This window comes from Scyliorhinus torazame, chromosome 7, assembly GCF_047496885.1.
Source record: "Scyliorhinus torazame isolate Kashiwa2021f chromosome 7, sScyTor2.1, whole genome shotgun sequence".
NCBI classification, from domain to species: Eukaryota; Metazoa; Chordata; class Chondrichthyes; order Carcharhiniformes; family Scyliorhinidae; genus Scyliorhinus; species Scyliorhinus torazame.
The window spans coordinates 79383042-79408221 of record NC_092713.1 but is presented as its reverse complement, the minus strand read 5'-3'; the positions used below and the strand labels follow the sequence as shown (position 1 = coordinate 79408221).

General features: G+C 46.6%; 1 protein-coding gene across 1 annotated transcript in view; it reads right to left on the bottom strand.

The window, feature by feature from the left end:
* stil (STIL centriolar assembly protein) overlaps positions 1–25180 on the bottom strand; it is a 92044-nt gene that overhangs the window by 38991 nt on the left and 27873 nt on the right. Inside the window, exons 4-8 of the mRNA XM_072510943.1 lie at positions 21649–21836; positions 19793–20040; positions 17627–17710; positions 10079–10165; positions 4759–4909 (exon numbers count right to left, since the gene is read on the bottom strand). Of these exons, the coding sequence (XP_072367044.1) occupies positions 4759–4909; positions 10079–10165; positions 17627–17710; positions 19793–20040; positions 21649–21836 (758 nt within the window). The remainder of the gene's footprint in view (positions 1–4758; positions 4910–10078; positions 10166–17626; positions 17711–19792; positions 20041–21648; positions 21837–25180) is intronic.

Here is a 25180-nt window from a genome sequence, read left to right as displayed (position 1 = left end):
CAAACAGTCACAAACATCCCCTACCTTTTCTCAAACTCCCCTGCTGAGCTCCTTAACTCATACTTTATCTTCTCTAACCACAGGAAGTCGTACAGGTCACCCAACCATGCTGCTACTCCCGGTGGCGATGCCGACCGCCACTCCAGCAAAATTTGTCGCCGTGTAATCAGAGAGGCGAAGGCCATGACATCGGCCTTCCTCCTCTCCATGAGCTCCGGCTTCTCTGAAACCCCAAATATCGCCACCAAAGGGTCCGGGTCCACTCCCTCCTCCACTATCCTGGCTAAGACCGCGAACACTCCGCCCAGAATCTTCCCAATTTTTCACAACCCCAAAACATGTGCGCATGATTCGCTGGCCCCCGCCCACACTTCTTACACTCATCTGCTACCTCCTGAAAGAACCCACTCATTCTCGCCTGAGTCATATGCACCACCGTAAACTGCATCAGGCTCATCCTTGCACAAGAGGAGGTCCCGTTTACCCTCTGCAGTGCCTCACTCCATACTCCCCAGTTGATCTCCATTCCCAACTCCGCTTCCCATTTCTCCTTGATCTTCACCACCCGCTCGCCTCCCTGCTCCCCAGCCACTTATATATATCCCCAATTCTTCCCTCCCCTTCCACATCCGGAAGCAGCAGTAACTCCAGCAGGGTGTATCCCGGCAATCTAGGGAACCCCTTCCAGACATTTCGTGCAAAGTGCCTAACCTGTAGATACCTGAACTCACTACCCCTCGGCAGCTCTACCCTCTCCCTTAGCTCCTCCAGACTGACGAACCCTTCCTCCAAATACAAATCTCTCACCTTGACCAGCCCCACTTCCCTCCACCTCCTGTATACACTATCCACCCCCGCTCCCCACCGGCTCAAACCCATGATTCTCGCACAGCGGCGTTAGCACCGACATCCTTTCCACCCTAAAATGCCTCCTCTGCTATTTCCATATCTTCACCGTGGACTGCACCACTGGGCTCCCTGAATACCTACTCGGAGCCATTGGCAATGCTGCTGTCACCATAGCCCTCAAACTAGACCCCTTACAGGATTCCTCCTCCATCCTAACCCACTTTACCCCTTCTTCTTCCCACCACTGCCGCACCTTGTCCACATTCGCTGCCCAATAATAATGAAGCAGGTTTGGCAACGCCAACCCCCCCCTGCTGCCTCTGGAGCAGGGCCCTCCCCACCCGTGGCACCGTCTCCGCCCATACAAAGTCAAAGATGATGGTGTCCATTTTCCGAAAAATGGCCTTTGGCATAAAGATCGGGAGAGCCTGAAAGATAAACAAGAACCCAAGCAGAATATTAATTTTCACCACTTGGACTCTCCCTGCCAACGTTAAGTGCAGTGTATCCCACCTTTGAAGATCCTCCCTGGCCTCCTCCACCAGCTTCGTTAAGTTCCACTTATGGAGCCCCGTCCATTCTCTCGCTACCCAAATCCCCCAAGTACCTAAATCTATCCCTTGCTACCGTAAATGGCATCGCCCCTAAATTAGCCCGCTGTGCCTGCTCATTCACCGGGAAAACCTCGCTTTTTCCTACATTCAGCTTCTATCCAGAGAACCCTCCAAACCTCCCCAACAGGCCCACAATCCGTCCCATACTCTCCAACGGATCCGAAACATACAGCAAGAGGTCATTGGCATAGAGCGACACCCAATGCTCCCTCTGTCCCCTCATTATCCCCGTGCCCCTCTGCCGACCCCCTGAGAGCCATCGCCAATGGCTCTATGGCCAGCGCAAACAGCAGCGGAGACAGCGGGCACCCCTGTGTAAGTCAAAGCTTTGTGAGCTCATATCATTCGTCCTCACCCTCGCTCTTCGCGCCACATACAGTAACCGCCCCCATGCCACAAATCTCAGCCCAAACCCAAATATTCCCAAAACTTCGAACAAGTACCGCCACTTCACCCGATCAAATGCTTTCTCCGCGTCCATGGACACCACCACCTCCGGTACCAGAGCTCTCGACGGATTCATCACCACATTCAACAGACGTCGTATATTACTCGCGAGCTGCCTGTCCTTCTGATCTTCTGCAACCATCCCGGGGACACAATCCTCCCCGCCAACAACTTAGCCAATACTTTCACATCCGTGTTCAATAGTGATATGGGTCTATACGACCCACATACCACCGGGTCCTTCCATTTTTTGGGAATGTAGCCACGTAAAATGGCTGCGTTCCGATTAATCTGGCCAAAACCCAGTTTGAAATGGCTAACCCGAAAGACTGCTGGGAAAAGCAGCTAACAAGACACAAGCAGGCAGCTGCAGACAGTATTGCATATTCGGCTCTGGGGAAGTTAGCCCAGATCGATACTCAGGGCTATCAACAGCCCATCAACCCAGGTATTTGCAGTTACATTCAGGACTGTTTGCAGCCCATCTATCCAGACATCTGCAGTTAAATCGGCTATCCCCGGGAACAATTGCAACATATTAGCAATTGAATACCGGGCCAGACCTGTCGGCGCCTGCAGTGGCCGAAACAAAGACAGGTGAACGACCACCCCCCGATCGAGGAATTGCCTCACCATTGGACACATCGACGTAAGGGATTGGGAACAATTCCAATCACTTGGGACTCAGGGTAGTGATAGGTTTATTATATAGAAAGTAGTATTAGGGTATTAATATTGCTTGTTGTATATAATAAATGACCGTTGTTTTAATCCTTACTAAGCGGTGTGCTGTATTATTAATCATAACCTGAACTTGAAACACGTGGCAGTATCATAAAGATACCTGGCGACTCATGAGCAAAGGTGACGTAATCAGAGCAAATAGACTAAGGTTAAAAAGAGCAACAGGGATTAGTGTGATTACTGCCTGCTTCATCGTCTCCGGCAACTCCCCCTTCTCCAGTGCTTCACTAAACGCCCCCAACAGATGTGGTGCCAGGTCTGCTGCAAATTCCTTATATAATTCTGCCGGGTACCCATCCGTCCTATGGGCCTTCCCAGACTTCATACCCCTGATACTATCCAGCACCTCCCTCAGCCCCAGGGGCTCCTCCAGCACCTGCCTCTTTGCTTCCTCCACCTGGGGAAATTCCAGCTCGTCCAGAAACCGCCCTATGTCCCCCTCCTCTCCTCCTGGGTCTGCCTCAAAGTCCCTGGTAATACTCTCTAAATGCCTCATTTATCTTCCCTGGCTCTGACACCACATTCCCAGCCACAGTCCGGATCGTCAATATTTCCCTGGACGCAGCCTACCTCCCCAGCTGGTGCGCCAGCATGCAGCTCGCCTTCTCACCATACTCATATTGCACCCCTCTTGCCCTACGCAGTTGCCCTACCGCCCTCCCCGTTGTCAGCCTGTCAAATTGCCCCTGCAACTTTTTTCTCGCCAATCCCTCCACGGTGGGCACCCTCGAATATTCCCTGTCCACCTCCACTATCTCGCTCACTAGACGGTCATGTTCCGCCCTCCTTTCCTTATTCGCATGAACCGTAAATGAGATAATTTCTCCCCGGACCACTGCCTTCAGTGCTTCCCAAAAAATGCCCGCCGACACCTCCCCATTCTGATTGAACTCCACATAATCCCCAATCGCCAACTGCACCTTATCACAAAAACCTCCATCCGCCAACAACCCCGAGTCAAACCTCCACCCCGGCCTCTGCTATCGTCTCGTACTGAACAGACTATCTAGCCAGTGGGGTAAATGGTCCGAGATAACTATCCCCGCATACTCTGCCCCCTCCAGCCCAACCAAAATTTCCCGACTCACTACAAAGTAATCAATCCTCGAATACACCTTATAGGCGTGTGAAAAGAAGGAATACTCCCTTCCCCCGGGTTATGAAAGCGCCATGGATCCACCATACCCATCCTCTCCATAAACCCCCCCGCTTCCTTGCCATTCGTACCCTACCCATCGACCTGGGGCTCGATCTATCCACCCTCGGCTCCAGGACACAGTTAAAATGTCCTCCCATGATCAACTGGTGCGTGGCCAAATCCGGGATTACTGCCAGCAAATGAAACCTACATCATCCCAATTTATACACATTTACCAACATTACTGGTGCCCCTTCCAATACCCCACTCACAATCACATATCTGTCACCTGGATCCCTCACTTCCTTTGCACTCACAAAGTCCATTTTTTTGCTCATTAAAATCGCCACACCCCTCGATTTTAAATTAAACCCAGAGTGAAAAACCTGCCCAACCCACCCCTTCCTCAACCTATCCTGGTCCTTCACACAGTGGTGTGTCTCCTGTAAAAAGACCATCCCCGCTTTCAAGCTCGAGGTGCGCGAACACTCGTGATCTTTTAACCGGCCCATTCAGTCCCCGGACGTTCCACGTTACCAACCTTACCGGAGGCTTGCGCCTCCAATCCCCTCTACCGTCCGTCAGCAGTGTTATGTGTTTGCTACCCAAGTCCTTCTAGGTGGTAGAGGTTGTGGGTTTGGAAGGTCTGTTGAGCGAGTCTTGGTGAGTTGCTACAGTGCATCTTGTATATGCCATACACTGCTGCTACTTTGCGCCAGTGGTGCGGGAATGAATGTTTAAGGTGGTGAGTGGCATGCCGATCAAACAGGCTGCTGTGTCCTGGACAGCGTTGAACTTCTGGTGTTTTTAGAGCTGCACTCATGCAGGCAAGTGGAGAGTATTCCATCGCACTCCTGACAGGTGCCTTTACGATGGGTGGAATTCCAATGGGCAGATAAAATTAATAGCAACAAATTGACTTTAAATGTTTACAGTAACTTGTATTGAATAAACCCATGTACTTACTGTGCAAATATTTAAGACTTCTGTACTGGTAAGCAGCTGGAAATCTAGCTTCTGGTGCTCACTGCAAGGATGGCATTCATAGAACTCGGGTTGCCTATGTGTAAGTGAATACAGAACTAGAAGAAAACTTTTCTGCTCAGTCGAGAAAACTCTAAATAAAAAAAATTCCAGAGGTTACCTCAAATAAAAACAAATTTATTTAATTACAATAAAGGCTACAATGCTTAAGTTTGCCATAATTAATGGGACAGCATATCCACTCCGTTGAGCAGCATAAATTGATAATTAGTACTTTACTTCCAAGTGAAGACACTGGGTGAATTGGAAGGGATCTTGAAGGCAATATAATGTTACCATCGTCCTGCTCAACGTTAAATGTTGCAGGTTAAGCAAGTGGTCAGTTGTTAAACTAACATTAGCAATTACTGCAGTGTTTCCTGCAGGTAATGCATACTGCAAACCTACCATGCCTGTGGAGGAGGGAGAAGATATCCAGCAACAGGAGCAATAATCAGCTGGACTGCTCTAGTGTTATTGCAGCTGTACTTATCCACGTACTTGCTTGGCTTCGTTTTTGTAGATACTGGAGGCTGAGGTGTCAGGAGATTAACCAAGTCATGGTAACCTTTCAGCCTTTGCAGTCAGTGTCTATATATTTGAATTCAGTTCAGTTTTTCTTCAATAGTAACTGCCAGGATGTTTGATGGTGGGGCTCTCAGTACTTTGAAAAGGGAGAGGTTCTTGAGCCCTTGAAAATAGGGAGAAAGGTTTTGCAATTCCATCAGTAATACTGAAGACTTCCGGTCACAGCATGAGAGAGGAGGTCACACATTGTGTAGCTCCTGCTAGAGTCCTGGGTTTTGGGCATTCTCCACTCGTTTTGGGGGGCAAAAGTCATAAGAAAGTTTGTCCACAGTGAAGCTTAGTTGGTGAAGAGTGTCCAAGAGCCTACGCAAGGCTATTGGAAGGATTTGAGTGGTAGTCCGCCGGCAGGCTGGAGAACTGTGAAAGGTGCGTGGCAGGGAAGATGGCAAAGTCAAGTTCGCCGGGTGGGGCCGCCTGTATAATGGTCGATACACTGATGGAGGTGATGGCAGTGGAATTTGAACATCAGTTTAATAAGCACTTGCAGCAAGGGAGGGAGATGTTGGTAACGCTCAAACATTCGGTGGAAATGTCGGGGCCAGCAGATCCTCCACCGAATGTTTGAGCGTTACCAACATCATCCCCCCCCCTTGCTGCAAGTGCTTATTAAACTGATGTTCAAATTCCACTGCCATCACCTCCATCAGTGTATCGACCATTATGGTGAAATGGTCTTATCGACCATTTCATGCTTGAAAGAATAGCGGAGGTGGTGCAGGAGCAGATTAGGCGGTGAAAGGGTTGGATGAGCATTGTCGAGGCACAGTGACCAGCTCGCCGTGCTAGAAGCTGAACTGACCAAGGTGAAGGGCAAAAATAAGGGCCTGGTGAGCCAAGGTGTAGGACTTTGAGATCAGATTGCGGCAGCAGAACTTGAGGATCGTGGGGCTGCCCAAGGGCACGGAGGGCCCGAGGCTGACAGAGCTTGTGTCGGAGATGCTGAAGGAGTTGATGGGGAAAGAGGACAATGTCCCCCACCTGTGGTGTAGGATAGGGCACACCTGTTGCTCCGGCCAACACCTTGGGCGAATGAACCACTGAAGGCAATGATTGTGAGCAAAGGAGAAGGTGCTGAGGCGGGCCTAGCAGGCACAAGAGGAGAGGTGGAAAGGAGCTGGGATTTGGATACATCAGGATCTCATGGTGGACTTAGCGAGGAGGCGGGCAGCCTTTAACATGGTAAAGGCAGCACTGCACAAGAGCGGAGTGCACTTCGGAGTAGTCTACCGGCGAAGCTAAGAGTCACGCACAAGGGCAGCACGGTAGCATTGTGGATAGCATAGTTGCTTCACAGCTCCAGGGTCCAGGTTCGATTCCGGCTTGGGTCACTGTCTGTGCGGAGTCTGCACGTCCTCCCAGTGTGTGCGTGGGTTTCCTCCGGGTGCTCCAGTTTCCTCCCACAGTCCAAAGATGTGCAGGTTAGGTGGATTGGCCATGATAAATTGCCCTCAGTGTCCAAAATTGCCCTTAGTGTTGGGTGGGGTTACTGGGTTATGGGGATAGGGTGGAGGTATTGACCTTGGGTAGGGTGCTCTTTCCAAGAGCCGGTGCAGACTCGATGGGCCGAATGGCCTCCTTCTCCACTGTAAATTCTATGATAATCTATGATTAATCTAGGACAAAGGTTCGGCACAACATCGTGGGCCGAAGGGCCTGTTCTGTGCTGTATTTTTCTATGTTCTACAATTCAGGGGATAATTTCTTCGAGACAGCGAAGGAGGTGGAGGCGTTTGTGAAGGCAGAAGGACTGGGTCTGGATTGAGCATGGTTGAATAGAGACTTTGTTGCTGTTAGTTTGGGGTTGGTTGTGGGCAAATGTTACGATAAAGTTTTATGTTGCTTTGCATCAGGGTACTTCTGATTTTGGTGCCCTAGTGCCCTTAAAGTCTTTTAATGTATGTAGTTGTTGGGGATGAAACAGGGTGGGGTTTTTGCTTTTGGTGAGGAATTTCGATGCAGCAGGAGAGTTGGTGGGTGCGGAGAGGTTTTGATCTAGTCTGTTGGGAAGGAGGGGGGAGGGAACTTTAGTGGAGGGGCTCCCTCGCCAGCAAGCTGCAGTTTGGTAGTGAACAGGAGCGAAGTAGGGGAGTGGCTGTGGTGTGCTGAATCTGTTCTGGCAGGTGTCGGTGTGCCTAGGAATTAGGAATGGTGGGGTGGAGTCGGGTGGTTAGTGGGAAATGAGGCAGTTTCAGAAGGAAGAGGTTGAGGGCTTCTGGGAGGGGAGGGTTGGCTGACGGTGACTGCAGGTGAGAAGTTGGACCACCTTATGAGTGGGGCCAGGCGCCATCCTCGGAGGGCTTCATCAGGGCATGGAACTTTGGGGGAAAAGGGGTGAGCGACCCCCGATTCAGCTTGTGACATGGAACGTCCAAGGGTTGGGAGGCCTGGTGAAATGGGCAAGAGGTTTTGCGCACTTAAAGGGGTTGAGGGCCAATGTGGTGCTGTTGCAGGGGACTTGCGAGTGAAGGACCAAGTAAAGCTCTGTAAACAGTGGGTAAGTCAGGTGTCCCATTTGGGCTTTTATAGCAGGGCTAGGGGGTGGCAGTCTTGACAAATAAGAGAATTTGATTCCAGTTGGAGGTGGTGGTATCGGACCGGGGAAGTTATGGTGAAGGGGGTGTTGGAGGGTAAATCTGTTGTTTTGGCGAGTCTCTGTGCCCAGAATTGGGATGACGTTGATTTTATGAAGCGGATGGTGGCGACTATTCCAGGCATGGACATGCATCAGTTGATCTTTGTGGGGAACCTGAATACTGTTTTGAATCCAAAAGCGAACCGTTCCAAGCCAAAGTCACTGGCCCCGTCACGGGAGTTGCGAAAGTACTGGCAGCGTTTATGAAGATGGGGGGAGCGGATCCATGGTGGTCTTTGCACCAGGGGAATTGGGGGCGCGATTCTCCACTCCCACGCCGGTTCGGAGAATCGCCTGGACCGCCAACATTTCCGGGGACGCCGGTCCGACGCCCTCCCGCGATTCTCCCAAGCGGCGGGAACGGCCCGGTCGAGTTTCGCGGGCCGCAGGATCGCCGGAGACACCCAAAATGGCGATTCTGAGGCCCGGGTGGGCCGAGCGGCCAGGCCAAAATGGCGGGTTCCACCCGGCGCCGTCCACACCTGGTCGCTGCAGTCATGGGCGGCCTGTGGGGGGATCCTGCACCGGGCTTCACCTGCAATGTGGGGTGGCCCGCGATCGGTGCCTACCGATCGTCGGGCCGTCCTCTCTGAAGGAGGACCTCCTTCCTTCCACGGCCCCGAAAGATCCGTCCCCCATCTTCTTGCGGGGCGGATTTGGACAGGATGACACCCACGCATGCGCGGATGACGTCCGTTATGCGGCGCCGCTTTTACGCGGGCGACAAGGCCTGGCGCAGATAGATGACGCGGCCCCGCTACTGGCCCATTGTCAGGGCCTGAATCGGTCGGGACCGGGGCCGTTCCGCGCCGTCGTGAACCTCGACGGCGTTCACGACGGCGCGGCCACTTCGGCGTGGGAGTGGAGAATCCCGCCCCCGGTGTTTTTCTTCTTTTCGTCGATACACAAGTTCAACTCTAGGATTGATTTTTGCTAACATCATCCATATACCAACATAAAAGTAGCTGTGGACCGTTGAGCTATATGTTTTACTTTTAATTTTTGTTCTAATATTAGAATTCCCGAAATAATCAATTATTTCTTGAAATTAAAACAAATTTTAATGCTTTACTGCCGAGAACTGTTGAGAAATAGTGCTAAGTTGGCCTTTGCCCGGAGACAGATTTTGCTTGGAAAGCCACCGAAAGCGGGTGTATGGGCGAGCGGCCTGGCAGAATTCCTATGGCTAGAGAAGGCCAAGTTCATCCTGAGAGGGTCGGTTGATGGGTTTGCTCGGATGTGGAAGCCGTTCATTGACTTATTTAAGGAGGATTGAGGTGTCAGCAGAATGGGAGGGGAGGGAAAAGAGTGGGTGTTGATTATTCATAACGTTGTATAATTTTACTTCTACTTTGGTTTGTTTTTATGAAAATGTCTGAATAAAATATTTAAAGAAAGATATTGCTCATATTAATTTTGCAAAAACTCCACAACAGCACCCTTGATATATGAAGTTCAAATCAAGTTCTTTTCGAAAAAAAAAAGCTAAAGGTTCAAAGTGAAGTATAGCATGGAATTGAAGCCAAACGTTGGGCATATTTAACTTTAGCAGTAATAACCTGGAGTGTACTTAATACACATTTCAGCAACAGAAAAACGGAGAGACGACTATTTAAATTAGTAACAAGATACATTATGTAATCAAAGTTTGAAAATGTACTCCTATTATTAGGGCGGCACAGTGGTTAGCACTGTTGCCTCACAGCTCCAGGTTCCCGGGTTCAATTCCAGCCCCTGTGATTTGTCTGTATGGAGTTTTCACGTTCTCCCTGTGTCTGCATGGATTTCCTCCGGGTGCTCCGGTTTCCTCCCACAGCCCAAAGATGTGCAGGTTAGGTGGATTGGCCATGCTAAATTGCCCCTAAGTGCCCAGAAGGTTAGATGGGGTTACTGGGATAGGGTGGAGGCATGGGATTAAGCAGGGTGCTCTTTCCAAGGGCTGGTGCAGACTCGATGGGCCGAATGGCCTCCTTCTACGCCGTGACTGCTATGATTTCATGATAAAGTAATGCTCCCTTTTTTAAAAAAAAAACTCAATCTCACCTCTCTTGAATTGAAGAGCTGAATAGATACCGCAAGCAGCAGGCCCAGACTTGTGGGCTATGTACATGGGTTGCACCACTCAACCACCTGGAATACCAAAATTAAGTTACAAAAGAAAGACGTAAAAATATAATTTGTGTATGATATATTTTAAATGTTGCATTTTAAACATGCCAACTTGTAGTGCCATTGCGAACATACTTTTCAATGTTGTTCAATAAGGTCATCTAACATAACAGGAGAACTTAAGAAACAGGAGAAGTAGGCCTTTCAAGCTGCTCGGTCATTAAATAAGATCTAAGCTGATCTAATTGCGACCTTAATGACAGTTCCTTGCCTGGCCCCCAGAACACGCAATTCCCTTGTCGATCAAAAATCTGTCCAACCCAGCCTCAAATATATTCAATTAGCCAGCTTCGACTGTTCGCTCGAATTCTGAACACTAATGGCCCTCAAGAGAAGAAATTCCTCCTCATTACAACATTTAAGAAGCATTTAGATGAGTACTTTGACCTCTTCCTACTAGCCCCCCTTTCCACTTTTAAAAAAAAGCTATTTTTATTAGTGTTTTCCAGTTTTTAACAGAGTAACAGATCATATGTATCTGGTAGTTCGTGTCTTATTTAAAACGGTTTTTACATGAGGTCCTCCCCCCCGCCCCCCTCCCCTCATTGGTAGTTTAGTTCCCCTCTAAGTTTTGCCATCTGCCCTGGGCTCCACTTCTTTCTGCTGGGGCTTTCAGTCTTTATTGTTTGGGGAGGGGGGGGGATGGGAGCAACCTGCGTGGACCTTTCCCTCCTCCCCTTGTTCACGTGGCCTTCTTTCCCACTTCTATTCAATTATTCCATCGTCCAACTTGTCTTGCAAGGCCACACAAGACCAAATAATGATAAACACATACATATTCCAAGAGATTAAATTCTAACCTGTTTTAGTAGTCAATGGCTCAAAATTTTAGATAGTAATGATAGTGAAATTGTTAGCACACACTATTGTTATTCCTTTGAAACTGATAGTAATGCTAGTAGTGCCAGCACATGCATTCAAATATGAAAATTCAGAAGTTGGCAGTGAATTTTACATTTCTCCAGAGGCTGCATTGTTGAAGTACCCCAAAACTGCAAGCAAGTAGAAAACACTGAACTAATTAGAACTTGTCCTTTTATACTATTAGTCTCACAATTATATAATTTGGTAATAAAGATTTAAAAAGAAAAACTTTGCCAAAACTACACCTTATTGAATGAGGTGCAGGTGTTTTTAAACAGCATAGCTTGTTCTGTTTGGCTGGAGAGTTTTATATTTGTGGAATGTCAAAGTTCTCCATTATGATAAAATATACATTTTAAAATGTTTATGTTTGAAGTTTATGATATTTTTGCTTCTACCATAATCCCACATGTATGCCCTAATTATTTATTTTGCTCTCTTAAAATTTAAATCAAAAGTGAAGAAAATCCCCACTTAACAAGAATGATTTCGGCGTGAGAACAGCTGGTGAGTCAGTTTCAGCGGGAGCATTGCGGAAGTGGTTGCTGGGAGGTAAGTCTGTCCTTTAAAAGCACTTGTCTTTGCAGGGGCAGGCCAGTCGATTTCAGCGTGAGAACAGCTGGTGAGTCAGTTTCAGCGGGAGCATTGCGGAAGTGGTTGCTGGGATGTAAGTCTGTCCTTTAAAAGCACTTGTCTTTGCAGGGGCAGGCCAGTCGATTTCGGCGTGAGAACAGCTGGTGAGTCAGTTTCAGCGGGAGCAGTGCGGAAGTGGTTGCTGGGAGGTAAGTCTGTCCTTTAAAAGCACTTGTCTTTGCAGGGGCAGGCCAGTCGATTTCGGCTGGAGCGGAGCTGGCTGGTTAGTCAATTTCAGCAGGAGCTGAGAATTTTTCTTTTTTTTTTTAAATTAGTTTTTTAGGCGGGAACAGGAAGTCGACCCGCGGACGTCTGGGAAGACCCTCACCAATAAATTCTGGTGGAGAGGAAACCCGAGACACTACATGTGTAGTGTCTCCCACCCGCCCTCCTCCTCTAACCTAATAATAAAACCCATTGGTGTGAGGTAAGTACCATATTTTATTATATTATTATTATTTTTTATAAAAATTTAATTTAGTTGTTAGCCAGATCTTGGTAGAAAGTTAGAGGGATGGCAGGGAAGGGAGTGCAATGTTCCTCCTGCAGGATGTTTGAGGTGAGGGATGCCGTTAGTGTCCCTGCTGATTTTACCTGCAGGAAGTGCTGCCATCTCCAGCTCCTCCAAGACCGAGTTAGGGAACTGGAGCTGGAGTTGGAAGAACTTCGGATCATTCGGGAGGCAGAAGGGGTCATAGATAGCAGCTTCAGGGAATTAGTTACACCAAAGATTGGAGATAGGTGGGTAACTGTAAGAGGGACTGGGAAAAAGCAGTCAGTGCAGGGATCCCCTGCGGTCGTTCCCCTGAGAAACAAGTATACCGCTTTGGATACTTGTGGGGGGGGGGGAAAACTTACCAGGGGTAAGCCATGGGGTACGGGCCTCTGGCACGGAGTCTGTCCCTGTTGCTCAGAAGGGAAGGGGGGAGAGGAGCAGAGCATTAGTAATTGGGGACTCTATAGTCAGGGGCACAGATAGGAGATTTTGTGGGAGCGTGAGAGACTCACGTTTGGTATGTTGCCTCCCAGGTGCAAGGGTACGTGATGTCTCGGATAGTGTTTTCCGGGTCCTTAGGGGGAGGGGGAGCAGCCCCAAGTCGTGGTCCACATTGGCACTAACGACATAGGTAGGAAAGAGGACAAGGATGTCAGGCAGGCTTTCAGGGAGCTAGGATGGAAGCTCGGAACTAGAACAAACAGAGTTATCTCTGGGTTGTTGCCTGTGCCACGTGATAGTGAGATGAGGAATAGGGAGAGAGAGCAATTAAACACGTGGCTACAGGGATGGTGCAGGCGGGAGGGATTCAGATTTCTGGATAACTGGGGCTCTTTGTGGGGAAGGTGGGACCTCTACAGACAGGATGGTCTACATCTGAACCTGAGGGGCACAAATATCCTGGGGGGGAGATTTGTTAGTGCTCTTTGGGGGGGTTTAAACTAATGCAGCAGGGGCATGGGAACCTGGATTGTAGTTTTAGGGTAAGGGAGAATGAGAGTATAGAGGTCAGGAGCACAGATTTGACGTCGCAGGAGGGGGCCAGTGTTCAGGTAGGTGGTTTGAAGTGTGTCTACTTCAATGCCAGGAGTATACGAAACAAGGTAGGGGAGCTGGCAGCATGGGTTGGTACCTGGGACTTCGATGTTGTGGCCATTTCGGAGACATGGATAGAGCAGGGACAGGAATGGATGTTGCAGGTTCTGGGGTTTAGGTGTTTTAGTAAGCTCAGAGAAGGAGGCAAAAGAGGGGGAGGTGTGGCGCTGCTAGTCAAGAGCAGTATTACGGTGGCGGAGAGGATGCTAGATGGGGACTCTTCTTCCGAGGTAGTATGGGCTGAAGTTAGAAACAGGAAAGGAGAGGTCACCCTGTTGGGAGTTTTTTATAGGCCTCCTAATAGTTCTAGAGATGTAGAGGAAAGGATGGCGAAGATGATTCTGGATATGAGCGAAAGTAACAGGGTAGTTATTATGGGAGACTTTAACTTTCCAAATATTGACTGGAAAAGATATAGTTCGAGTACAATAGCTGGGTCGTTTTTTGTACAGTGTGTGCAGGAGGGTTTCCTGAAACAATATGTTGACAGGCCAACAAGAAGCGAGGCCACGTTGGATTTGGTTTTGGGTAATGAACCAGGCCAGGTGTTGGATTTGGAGGTAGGAGAGCACTTTGGGGACAGTGACCACAATTCGGTGACGTTTACGTTAATGATGGAAAGGGATAAGTATACACTGCAGGGCAAGAGTTATAGCTGGGGGAAGGGCAATTATGATGCCATTAGACGTGACTTGGGGGGGATAAGGTGGAGAAGTAGGCTGCAAGTGTTGGGCACACTGGATAAGTGGGGCTTGTTCAAGGATCAGCTACTGCGTGTTCTTGATAAGTATGTACCGGTCAGACAGGGAGGAAGGCGTCGAGCGAGGGAACCGTGGTTTACCAAGGAAGTGGAATCTCTTGTTAAGAGGAAGAAGGAGGCCTATGTGAAGATGAAGTGTGAAGTTTCAGTTGGGGCGATGGATAGTTACAAGGTAGCGAGGAAGGATCTAAAGAGAGAGCTAAGACGAGCAAGGAGGGGACATGAGAAGTATTTGGCAGGAAGGATCAAGGAAAACCCAAAAGCTTTCTATAGGTATGTCAGGAATAAGCGAATGACTAGGGAAAGAGTAGGACCAGTCAAGGACAGGGATGGGAAATTGTGTGTGGAGTCTGAAGAGATAGGCGAGATACTAAATGAATATTTTTCGTCAGTATTCACTCAGGAAAAAGATAATGTTGTGGAGGAGAATGCTGAGCCCCAGGCTAATAGAATAGATGGCATTGAGGTACGTAGGGAAGAGGTGTTGGTAATTCTGGACAGGCTGAAAATAGATAAGTCCCCGGGACCTGATGGGATTTATCCTAGGATTCTCTGGAAGGCCAGGGAAGAGATTGCTGGACCTTTGGCTTTGATTTTTATGTCATCATTGGCTACAGGAATAGTGCCAGAGGACTGGAGGACAGCAAATGTGGTCCCTTTGTTCAAAAAGGGGAGCAGAGACAACCCCGGCAACTATAGACCGGTGAGCCTCACGTCTGTAGTGGGTAAAGTCTTGGAGGGGATTATAAGAGACAAGATTTATAATCATCTAGATAGGAATAATATGATCAGGGATAGTCAGCATGGCTTTGTGAAGGGTAGGTCATGCCTCACAAATCTTATTGAGTTCTTTGAGAAGGTGACTGAACAGGTAGACGAGGGTAGAGCAGTTGATGTGGTGTATATGGATTTCAGCAAAACGTTTGATAAGGTTCCCCATGGTAGGCTATTGCAAAAAATACGGAGGCTGGGGATTGAGGGTGATTTAGAGATGTGGATCAGAAATTGGCTAGCTGAAAGAAGACAGAGGGTGGTGGTTGATGGGAAATGTTCAGAATGGAGTTCAGTCACAAGTGGAGTACCACAAGGATCTGTTCTGGGGCCGTTGCTGTTTGTCATTTTTATCAATGACCTAGAGGAAGGCGCAGAAGGGTGGGTGAGTAAATTTGCAGACGATACTAAAGTCGGTGGTGTTGTCGATAGTGTGGAAGGATGTAGCAGGTTACAGAGGGATATAGATAAGCTGCAGAGCTGGGCTGAGAGGTGGCAAATGGAGTTTAATGTAGAGAAGTGTGAGGTGATTCACTTTGGAAGGAATAACAGGAATGCGGAATATTTGGCTAATGGTAAAGTTCTTGAAAGTGTGGATGAGCAGAGGGATCTAGGTGTCCATGTACATAGATCCCTGAAAGTTGCCACCCAGGTTGATAGGGTTGTGAAGAAGGCCTATGGAGTGTTGGCCTTTATTGGTAGAGGGATTGAGTTCCGGAGTCGGGAGGTCATGTTGCAGCTGTACAGAACTCTGGTACGGCCGCATTTGGAGTATTGCGTACAGTTCTGGTCACCGCATTATAGGAAGGACGTGGAGGCTTTGGAGCGGGTGCAGAGGAGATTTACCAGGATGTTGCCTGGTATGGAGGGAAAATCTTATGAGGAAAGGCTGATGGACTTGAGGTTGTTTTCGTTGGAGAGAAGAAGGTTAAGAGGAGACTTAATAGAGGCATACAAAATGATCAGGGGGTTGGATAGGGTGGACAGTGAGAGCCTTCTCCCGCGGATGGAAATGGCTGGCACGAGGGGACATAACTTTAAACTGAGGGGTAATAGATATAGGACAGAGGTCAGAGGTAGGTTCTTTACGCAAAGAGTAGTGAGGCCGTGGAATGCCCTACCTGCTACAGTAGAGAACTCGCCAACATTGAGGGCATTTAAAAGTTTATTGGATAAACATATGGATGATAATGGCATAGTGTAGGTTAGATGGCTTTTGTTTCGGTGCAACATCGTGGGCCGAAGGGCCTGTACTGCGCTGTATTGTTCTATGTTCTATGTTCTAACACGTATGAGTAGGTTCTTCCCGGAGGTGAAGGACAGATGTGAACAGTGCCAAGGAGGCCTGGCCAATCATGCCCTCATGTTCTGGTCTTGCCCCAGACTTGCTGGGTACTGGACAGCCTTCTTCGAGGCAATGTCCAAAATGGTGGGGATGAGGGTGGAGCCATGCCCAAAAGTGGTGGTCTTTGGGGTAATCAAACCAGCCAGATCTCCTCATAGGGAGGAGGGCGAATGCCCTTCCTCCCTGATTGGCCGTCGTAGAATCCTGCTCGGTTGGTGGTCAACAGCACCACCTAAAGCTGCAGACTGGTTGCCCGACCAACCAGACTTTCGCCAAATGGAGAAAATCAAATTCGCCATCCGTGGGTCGACAGATGGCTCCCTCAAAACATTCATCCCACTGATCCGGGACCTGTTTGTGGTCAACACATAAATAAATAAGGAGCCAGGGATAAGTAGCCAAGCAAAGAGAGAAGAGAAGGAAGTGAGCGAGGACCCGGGGGGGGGGGGGGAGGAGAGAGAGGAGCAAGAAGGGGTTGCCAAACCCAGCAGGAAAGAAAGGGGGGTGGTCAGGGATGGAAGGGGGCAAAACATTAGGGAGGATCCAGAAGGGAGAAAAGAGGAGGGAACACAAACTAGGGGGAAGAGCACTGGGAAAGACAACGGCCACAACAATCACAGCAAGGCGAGAGAAAGCAAGAACGGGAAGAAGGAACAACCAACGACCGATGCTGATGCAACTGTACAGAAATAAAAAAAATTGACCGAGAAATGCAAATAGCATCAGGGGCACAACCCAGGTGCCCCTTCCACCCTGTTTTGTTTCGTAAAAAGAAAAGAGAAAAAACGGTGGGTGGGGGGGGGGGGGGGGCCTTTTCCTGTTACGTGTTTTCTACTTCCTTTGTTTTTCGGTGTGTATATTTGTAATTATATCATGCATAACACCCAATAAAGACATTTAAAGAAAAAGTGAAGGAAATCAGCACATTTTACTTCCTGGGTTGCGTCAGAGAGAATGTACACAGATATATTGCTGCTTAATTCCATAATTGTTCCTGGATTCCTGAAGATCCTTCGACTTGACGCCAGATGTAATTTGACATTGTGAAAGGGGGAAAATCCATGTCAGAGATATTACGAGATCTTTGTGGACAGCTTTCTTTAAAATAAATGCCAAATGCTGTTACTTTGCCACTGATCACATGACCTGGGAAATATTACGTTTCTGGAGCTCAATGATGCTGATTTGTCTTAACACTGCTTGTTGTTGTTTTGGATATGAATTCAAAACATAAATGAATATCTTGCAGATGATATTTATAAATTAATGTGTACTCCTTCTGTTAATAGACATTAACGCAATATTTTTATCTGTTACCGCTTGCTGGATATCCTTTGTTGATACTGAAATGAACATGACCTAACTTGGTACTTCACATCATTGTCCTTATTTTTCAATTTAAAATTGAACTCAATAATTCTTACATCGGACACTATTATTTTACAATATTGTACTTACATTCCAACTAAAGGCAAAGTGAGCACTTTTGGATCAGATTCAAGTATTAATAGAAGCTTGCGAGTTTGATCCATTGTCAGGTACCTGCAATTATTATAATTAAACAAATCTGTTTATTATATTTTTACTAAGTTTCAGTTTATAATAAATTTGCAAAAAGTAGAAAACATCTAGGTATGTACTATTTTTCTAAACTGGTGAGCAACACCTCATGACTGGCATGAGATACCATACTTCGAAATTCATACCTATATCTAGGAATATGCATGGATAATTGAAAATGTTACAGAACATAAAAAACAGTTGAGAAATTCTGGAAAAAAACAAATAAAAAGTTATAATGCCTCAGTGTAGGAGAGGAAATTGGATAGTTATCTGAAGAGAAAAGTTCTCTCAGGGAAAGGGACTAACTGAATTGCTCTTGCAGAGAGCCAGGACAGATGGGGTGAATGACCTCTTTCTGTGCTATAACCAAAGATTCTATGCAACGTAGATGAATTTCAATGGAATTCTTCCAACCACTTGCTACAAGTTCAGCAGAGAAAAGAGCACAAATGGGCATTTATGCTGCTCTCTCAGGAATTCTATTGATTTGACAGTAAATTACAATGAGAGATTTGGAGAACCAGCCCCACCCAGAGGAAATACCAGGTAGTTGTTTCAACCAATACAAGAGTTTCTAACTACAACGTCATAGGATCAATTGGCCATGAGCAAGTCCTATATAGTAATCCTGCATGTGCAAATATTTCACTTCTGCATTATTTTAGCAGGGGGATGGGGCAAAGAACATAAAAACAAATAATTTCTAAAAGATCAACTGATAAGAACCCGAGGTACTTTTATACAGCTAGACATGGGGCGCAATTCTCCCATCGGGAGTCTAAGTGCCGACGCCGGAGTGAAAACTGGAGTGTTTCACTCCGGCATCGGAGCCTGCTCCCAGCCCCCTATTCTCCCGCCCCCGGGGGGGCTAGGAGCGGCGTCGCTTCATTCACGCGCGGCGGGCCTCGCCGGCGCATAAAAGCAGCACCGCGTAAATGACGTCACCTGCACATGCGTGGTTGCCGTCCTCCCAGAGGCCGCCCCGCAAGATTTCGGATGGATCTTGCGGGGCAGCGGAGGTCCTCCTTCAGAGAGGCCGGCCCGCTGATCGGGGGCACCGATCGCAGGCCAGACCCCATTTGAGGCTCCCCCTGGTGCAGGAACCCCCCTCCCCCCCCAGCGTTCGCATGCTGTTCCCGCCGGCAGCGACAAGGTGTGGATGGTGCAGGCGGGAACCCGTCGTATTCGGCAGGCCACTCGCCCGTTGCAAACGGCGATTCTCCCAACGGCCAGCCGTGATTCTTGCCGCGCCGGTTTGGGGAGGCGGGTGGGTGGGAGAATCGCGTGCAGGCGTCGGGGCGGGACACGCGCAGCGCCCCGGTGATTCTCCCACCCGGCATGGGGGGTGGGGAATTCCGCCCATGGCTTGGCAAATTAGGAAAACAATGATAAAAATATTTTATAAAATGTGCATACAAATTAATAATGCTTTGATACAACAGCTTTGAAAAGATAAACTATTCAATTTATATTGACAATATACCTCCAACCAACCTAATAATACTTTCCTTTTAAAACTGACTCAATTATTCCCCAGTATCAGCTATACAATTAATTAAAAGAACGCAAGAGTAGGCCATTCATTCCCTTGAGCCTATTCCGCCATTCAACACCATTATCCTGCACTATCTGCGTAGAAATCGATCAACCTCAGTCTTGAAGATCCAATTGGACAATAATTTTTGGATATTTAAAGAAATTTAAATATTAAATTTCTACTAATTTACTTTTGGATATTTAAAGACAATGAAAGATTAAATTTCTACTAATTTATTTCAACTACATTTTCATGCTTCACAGCTCCAGAGTCCTAGATTTGATTCCTGGCTTGAGTCACTGTCTGTGCGGAGTCTGCACGTTCTCCCCATGTCTGCATGGGTTTCCTCTGGGTGCTCAAGTTTCCTCCCACAGTCTAAAGATGTGCAGGTTAGGTCGATTGGCCCATGCTAAATTGCCCTCATGTCAAAAAAGGTTAGGTGGGGTTAAAGGGCTGGTGCAGACATGATGGGCTGAATGTCCTCCTTCTGCACTGTAAATTCTATGACTCTATGCTTAACTTACCCAAATTTGTATGTCCCTTGAACCTGAGCAATATTTAATGGGCTGCTTAAATTTCTTGCCAAGGCTGTAGGAATTATGGGTATTGCATTGATTGGTGTAGCCTCAAAGGTGATTGCAACTGTAATGGCTGCCCATTGAAGTTCAAGGGTCAGATGATCCAAGTTCTCAATGCAGTTAATGCGACCTCTCATCACAAGGAGTCTAGAAGAGTCAATTGTTTCCTTGCTACAGCAATAGTGGTACAGCATCTGGCAAATTAAGTAGAACATAATTACTGACAGAAGTCCATATTTCCTCTCTATTATTTTAATGCAGAAACAAGAGCATGTCAAAGGCCTTAGACGGTCTAGTTTAAAATTCTTGGAGACAAGGATTGCTTCAGTCAATGAAAACAATATAGTTGGCTTCAGTGACTCCAATTAGGAATAGAAGAAAAGCTTTCATATTAAAAAGTGAGGGAAGACGGTTGAAGCACTTTATTCTTATATAATTTTATGTAAGATTAATCCGGCACCTGAATGCAAAACAGTTGAAATATTTAGGAGTTGATCTTTTGAACAAGTCAGATATATGTTTTGATTGATGTTGCACTGCACTACAACAATGGAACACAACACCTGTTCCTTTCAGAAGCAAGATCATTGTGAAAACTTCAAGTAATAATAGGGTCAAGCCCTGTTAACATGATTGAGTCCAAGGAAATTGAGGTCTAATGGCCCACCACACCATTCTCCAGGAGGACTGGGCAGGACTTCTGGAGGAAGTGTAAGTAGTCATCTTGATTGATTAATTGAACAATCTTCTGGAAGACAGAATTTGATCCCAGCGAAGCAGTTTACCAAGTTTGGGAAGTCACAACTTCAACATAGTGGAGGTGGTGTTGACAGAGTCCATGGGTTAGAGAGATTATAGTTCTTTCAAGTCACCTATTGATGCAATAGTTCAGTTTTGCTTTTGTATTTGCAGGGTTTATGGCAATTTTCACTTGCACGAACAAATTAGTTTTAGATTAGCATAGCAAGCATTTAGCAACATTCCCTGAAATCCACTAGCAGGTTTTACAGAAAGAAACAAAGGCTGTTTTATTATTCAATGATTAAACAAAAGGGAGATGAATATGACCGCTTACAACATATGCATCTAATAGTTAGACAAACTGGAATTTCTAGTCAATTTTGCCTGCACTGCACATGTGCTTCATAGCTGACCGAATTAGGTCTCCTTTTAACAGAGCACACAATTAAATAAAGGTAATCACATAAAACAGCCAGAGACAAGAGCAATTTTTTTTTTTGGTTTAAAAAAGCTCCATGCAGCACAATTAAAAGCTTCAAACTTAGGCAACACAGTAGGCAACACAGAATAAAAGTTGTATAAGCATAGCCACAAGTTTGAGCAATAACATCCATTAGCTTATTCTCATATTTTAGAAATATGTTAGGCTACAAAATTTAGAGAAACTGGCACTGCAAGCCATGAATAGATAATGAATAGACAAAAGCAAGGCCAGTTATTTTAGATTATTGACGAAATGAAGGAGGGAGAAAGAAAGAAAAGGGAATGTGGAGTTATTTACAGGGTAAATCTGCATCCAAGTGCACATCTACAATTAAATATCATGTTATCCTGCTGCCTCACGGCGCCGAGGTCCCAGGTTCGATCCCGGCTCTGGGTCACTGCCCGTGTGGAGTTTGCACATTCTCCCCTTGTTTGCATAGGTTCCGCCCCCACAACCCAAAGATGTGCAAGGTAGGTAGATTGGCCACGCTAAAAATTGCCCCTTAATTGGAAAAAATTAATTGTGTACTCTAAATTTATAAAAAATATATACCATGTTATCATTCAGATTTAATTACCTTAAATGCAACATTGAAATCTTCAGATGTATGAACATTGGTGTCTCTGGAAACAAGTCCTTGAGTATCAATTATACAAGGAATGAGGAAATCCCCAGGAAGAAGAGCTGTGGGGATCTTGTCTGAACGTCCTGCAACCTCACGCCCAGGATCAAGGCGGTCTACGGTTAATGTAACACCTTCCTCATCTGTATTAAGTGAAATAAGATACATTTACTCAGCTAACACACACATTTTCTTCAGAAAGAACGATGGAAAGATACACAAAGAATTGAAAACATTTTCAATAATCAACTCATATATTTTTTAGCACCTTTAACATAATGAAATGTCCCAAGGTGTTTCAAAGAGGCATTATATGAAAAAGCATGACACAAAACCGCCATCAAGTCAAAAGCTTGGTCAAAGGGGTAGGTTTTAATGAGAGTTTTAAAAGGAAACAAAGTGAGGCCAGTGTAGCTCAGCAAACACAAGGTTGAGAGGGAACAGCAATTGCTGCGAGTTAAGTTATGGGCAGAGTTTTGAATGACCTCAGTTTTCAGGATAGATAGATCAATCGGGAGTGTGTAGGAATGTTCAAGTCTAGAGGTAATAAAAGGTATAAATGAGAGTTAACACAGCAGATGAGCTGAGGCAGGGTGAAGTTGCACGATGTTACGCAGGTGGAAATATGCAGTCTTAAGTGATAGCACAATTTAGTTCAGACGTTCATAAGCCATAAGACATAGAGCAGAATTAGGCTACTTGGCCCATCGAGTCTGCTCCGCCAATCAATCACGGCTGATATTTTCTCATCCCCATTCTCCTGCCTTCTCCCCATAATCCCTGGACCCCTCATTAATCAAGAACCTATCTATCTCTGTCTTAAAGACACTCAGTGAATTGGCCTGCACAGCCTTCTGCGGCAGAGTTCCACAGATTCACCACCCTCTGGCTGCAAAAGTTCCTCCTCATCTCTGTTTTAAAGGATCGTCCCTTTAATCTGAGATGGTGTCCTCTGGTTCTAGTTTTTCCTACAAGTGGAAACATCCTCTCCACATCCACTCTATCCAGGCCTTGCAGTATCTTGTACGTTTCAATAAGATCCCCTCTCATCCTTCTAAACTCCAACGAGTACAGACCCAGAGTCCTCAAACGTTCCTCATACGACAAGCTGTTCATTCCAGGGATCATTCTTGTGAACCTCCTCTGGACCCTTTCCAAGGCCAGCACATCCTTCCTTAGATATGGGGCCCAAAACTGCTCACAATACTCCAAATGGGGTCTTACCAGAGCCTTATACAGCCTCAGAAGTACATCTCTGGTCTTGTATTCTAGCCCTCTTGACATGAATGCGAACATTGCATTTGCCTTCTTAACTGCCGACTGAACCTGCACATTAACCTTAAGAGAATCGTGAACAAGGACTCCCAAGTCCCTTTGTGCTTCTGCTTTCCGAAGCATTTCCCCATTTAGAAAATAGCCTATGCCTAGATTCCTCCTTCCAAAGTGCATAACCTCACACTTTTCCACATTGTATTTCATTTGTCACTTCATTGCCCACTCTCCTAGCTTGTCCTGTCCTTCTGCAACCCCCTTGCTTCCTCAATACTACCTGTACCTCTACAGATCTTTGTATCATCTGCAAACTTAGCAACAGTGCCTTCAGTTCCTTCTTCCAGATCATTAATGTATATTGTAAAAAGTTGTGGTCCCAGCACAGACCCCATGCACACCACTAGTCACCGGCTGCCATCCTGAAAAAAAACCTTTATCCCCACTCTTTGCCTTCTGCCAGTCAGCCAATCCTCTATCCATGCCAGGATCTTACCCTTAACACCATGGGCATTTAACTTATTTAACTGTCTCCTATGCGGCACCTTGTCAAAGGCCTTCTGGAAATCTAAATAAACACGTCCACTGATTCTCCTTTGTCTAACTTGCTTGTTGCCTCCTCAAAGAACTGTAACAGATTTGTCGGAGTCTTGACAAAGCCGTGCTGACTCAGTCTTATTTTACCATGCACTTCCAAGTGCTTCACAATCTCATCTTTAATAACAGACTCTAAAATCTTACCAATGACCGAAGTCAGGCTAACTGGCCTATAATTTCCCGTCTTCTGCCACCATCCCTTCTTAAACAATGGTGTTACATTAGCCACCTTCCAGTCCTCTGGGACCCTTCCTGCCTCCAGTGATTCCTGAAAGATCATCACTGATGCCTCCACAATTTCCTCAGCTATCTCTTTTAGGACCCTGGAGTGTAGTCCATCCGATCCAGGTTATTTATCCACCTTCAGACCTTTCAGTTTCGCCAGAACCTTCTCCTTAGTAATGGTCATTGCACTCATCTCTGCCCCCTGGTTCTCCTGGAGCTCTGGCATCCCACTGGTGCCTTCCACCGTGAAGACTGATGCAAAGTAACTATTCAGTTAGTCTGCCATTTCTTTGTTTCCCATTATTACTTCTCCAGCCTCATTTTCTAGTGGTCCAATGTCTATTTTTGCCTCTCTCTTACCTTTTATATTACTAGCTAGCTTGCACTCGTACTTCACCTTCTCCCCCCTTATTGCTTTTTTAGTTGTCCTCTGCTCACTTTTAAAGGCTTCCCAATCCTCTGGTTTCCCACTAATCCTCGCCACTTTGTATGCTTTTTCCTTAGCCTTTATGCGGTCCTTGACATCCCTCGTCAGCCATGGATGCCTGGTCCTCCCCTTAGCATGTTTCCTCCTCCTTGGGAAGAATTTCTGTTGTGCCTCCCCAATAACCCCCAAAAACTCCTGCCATTGCTGTTCCCCTGCTCAGCTCCTTCTCCAATCAACTCTGGCCAGCTCCTCCCTCATCTTAGGATCAAACATGACACACACAGCTTAAAGCTTAGTCTCCTGCCAGGGAGAGGGATCAAGTCATTAACTAGGGAATGAAGTTTGGAGGAGGCACCAAAATCAATGGCTTCAGTCTTCCCAACATTTATTTGGAGGAAATTATTGTTCACCTAGTCATCTCGTACTGGATGTTAGATACAGTCTGAAAATTTAACAACAGCAAAGGAGTTCAAATAAGTGGTGGTGAGGCTTAGCTGGGCATTGTCAGCATACACATGAAACTAATGACATTGATGAGGGACCGCATGTAGATCAGTAATTGGAAGGGACATCAGTGTAATGGTGCAGAGCAGAAAGGGATGCAATTGCAAGTGATTCTCTGGCTATGATTAGATAGATAAAAATGGAACCACCCAAGTGCAGTCTCACCCAGTTAAACAGCAGTGGAGAGGTGTTGGGAGGAAAATGGTGTGGTCAACAGAGAGAAGGACAAGGAGCAAGAATTTATCATAGTTACAAATGGTGTCACCTGTGATCTTGATAGGAGCTGTTTCAGTACTTTATGGAGTTTTGAGATAGGTGACAGAAGAAAAGGGAAGTTGGAGATAAGGTGGTAGTTTAAGCATAGGTCAACGGCTTTTTCGAGAAGCGTTATGATAGCAGATTTAAGAAAGAGAGGGGGGGGGTGGAAAAGAGATGATACCTGAAGAGATAAAACAGTTTACAATA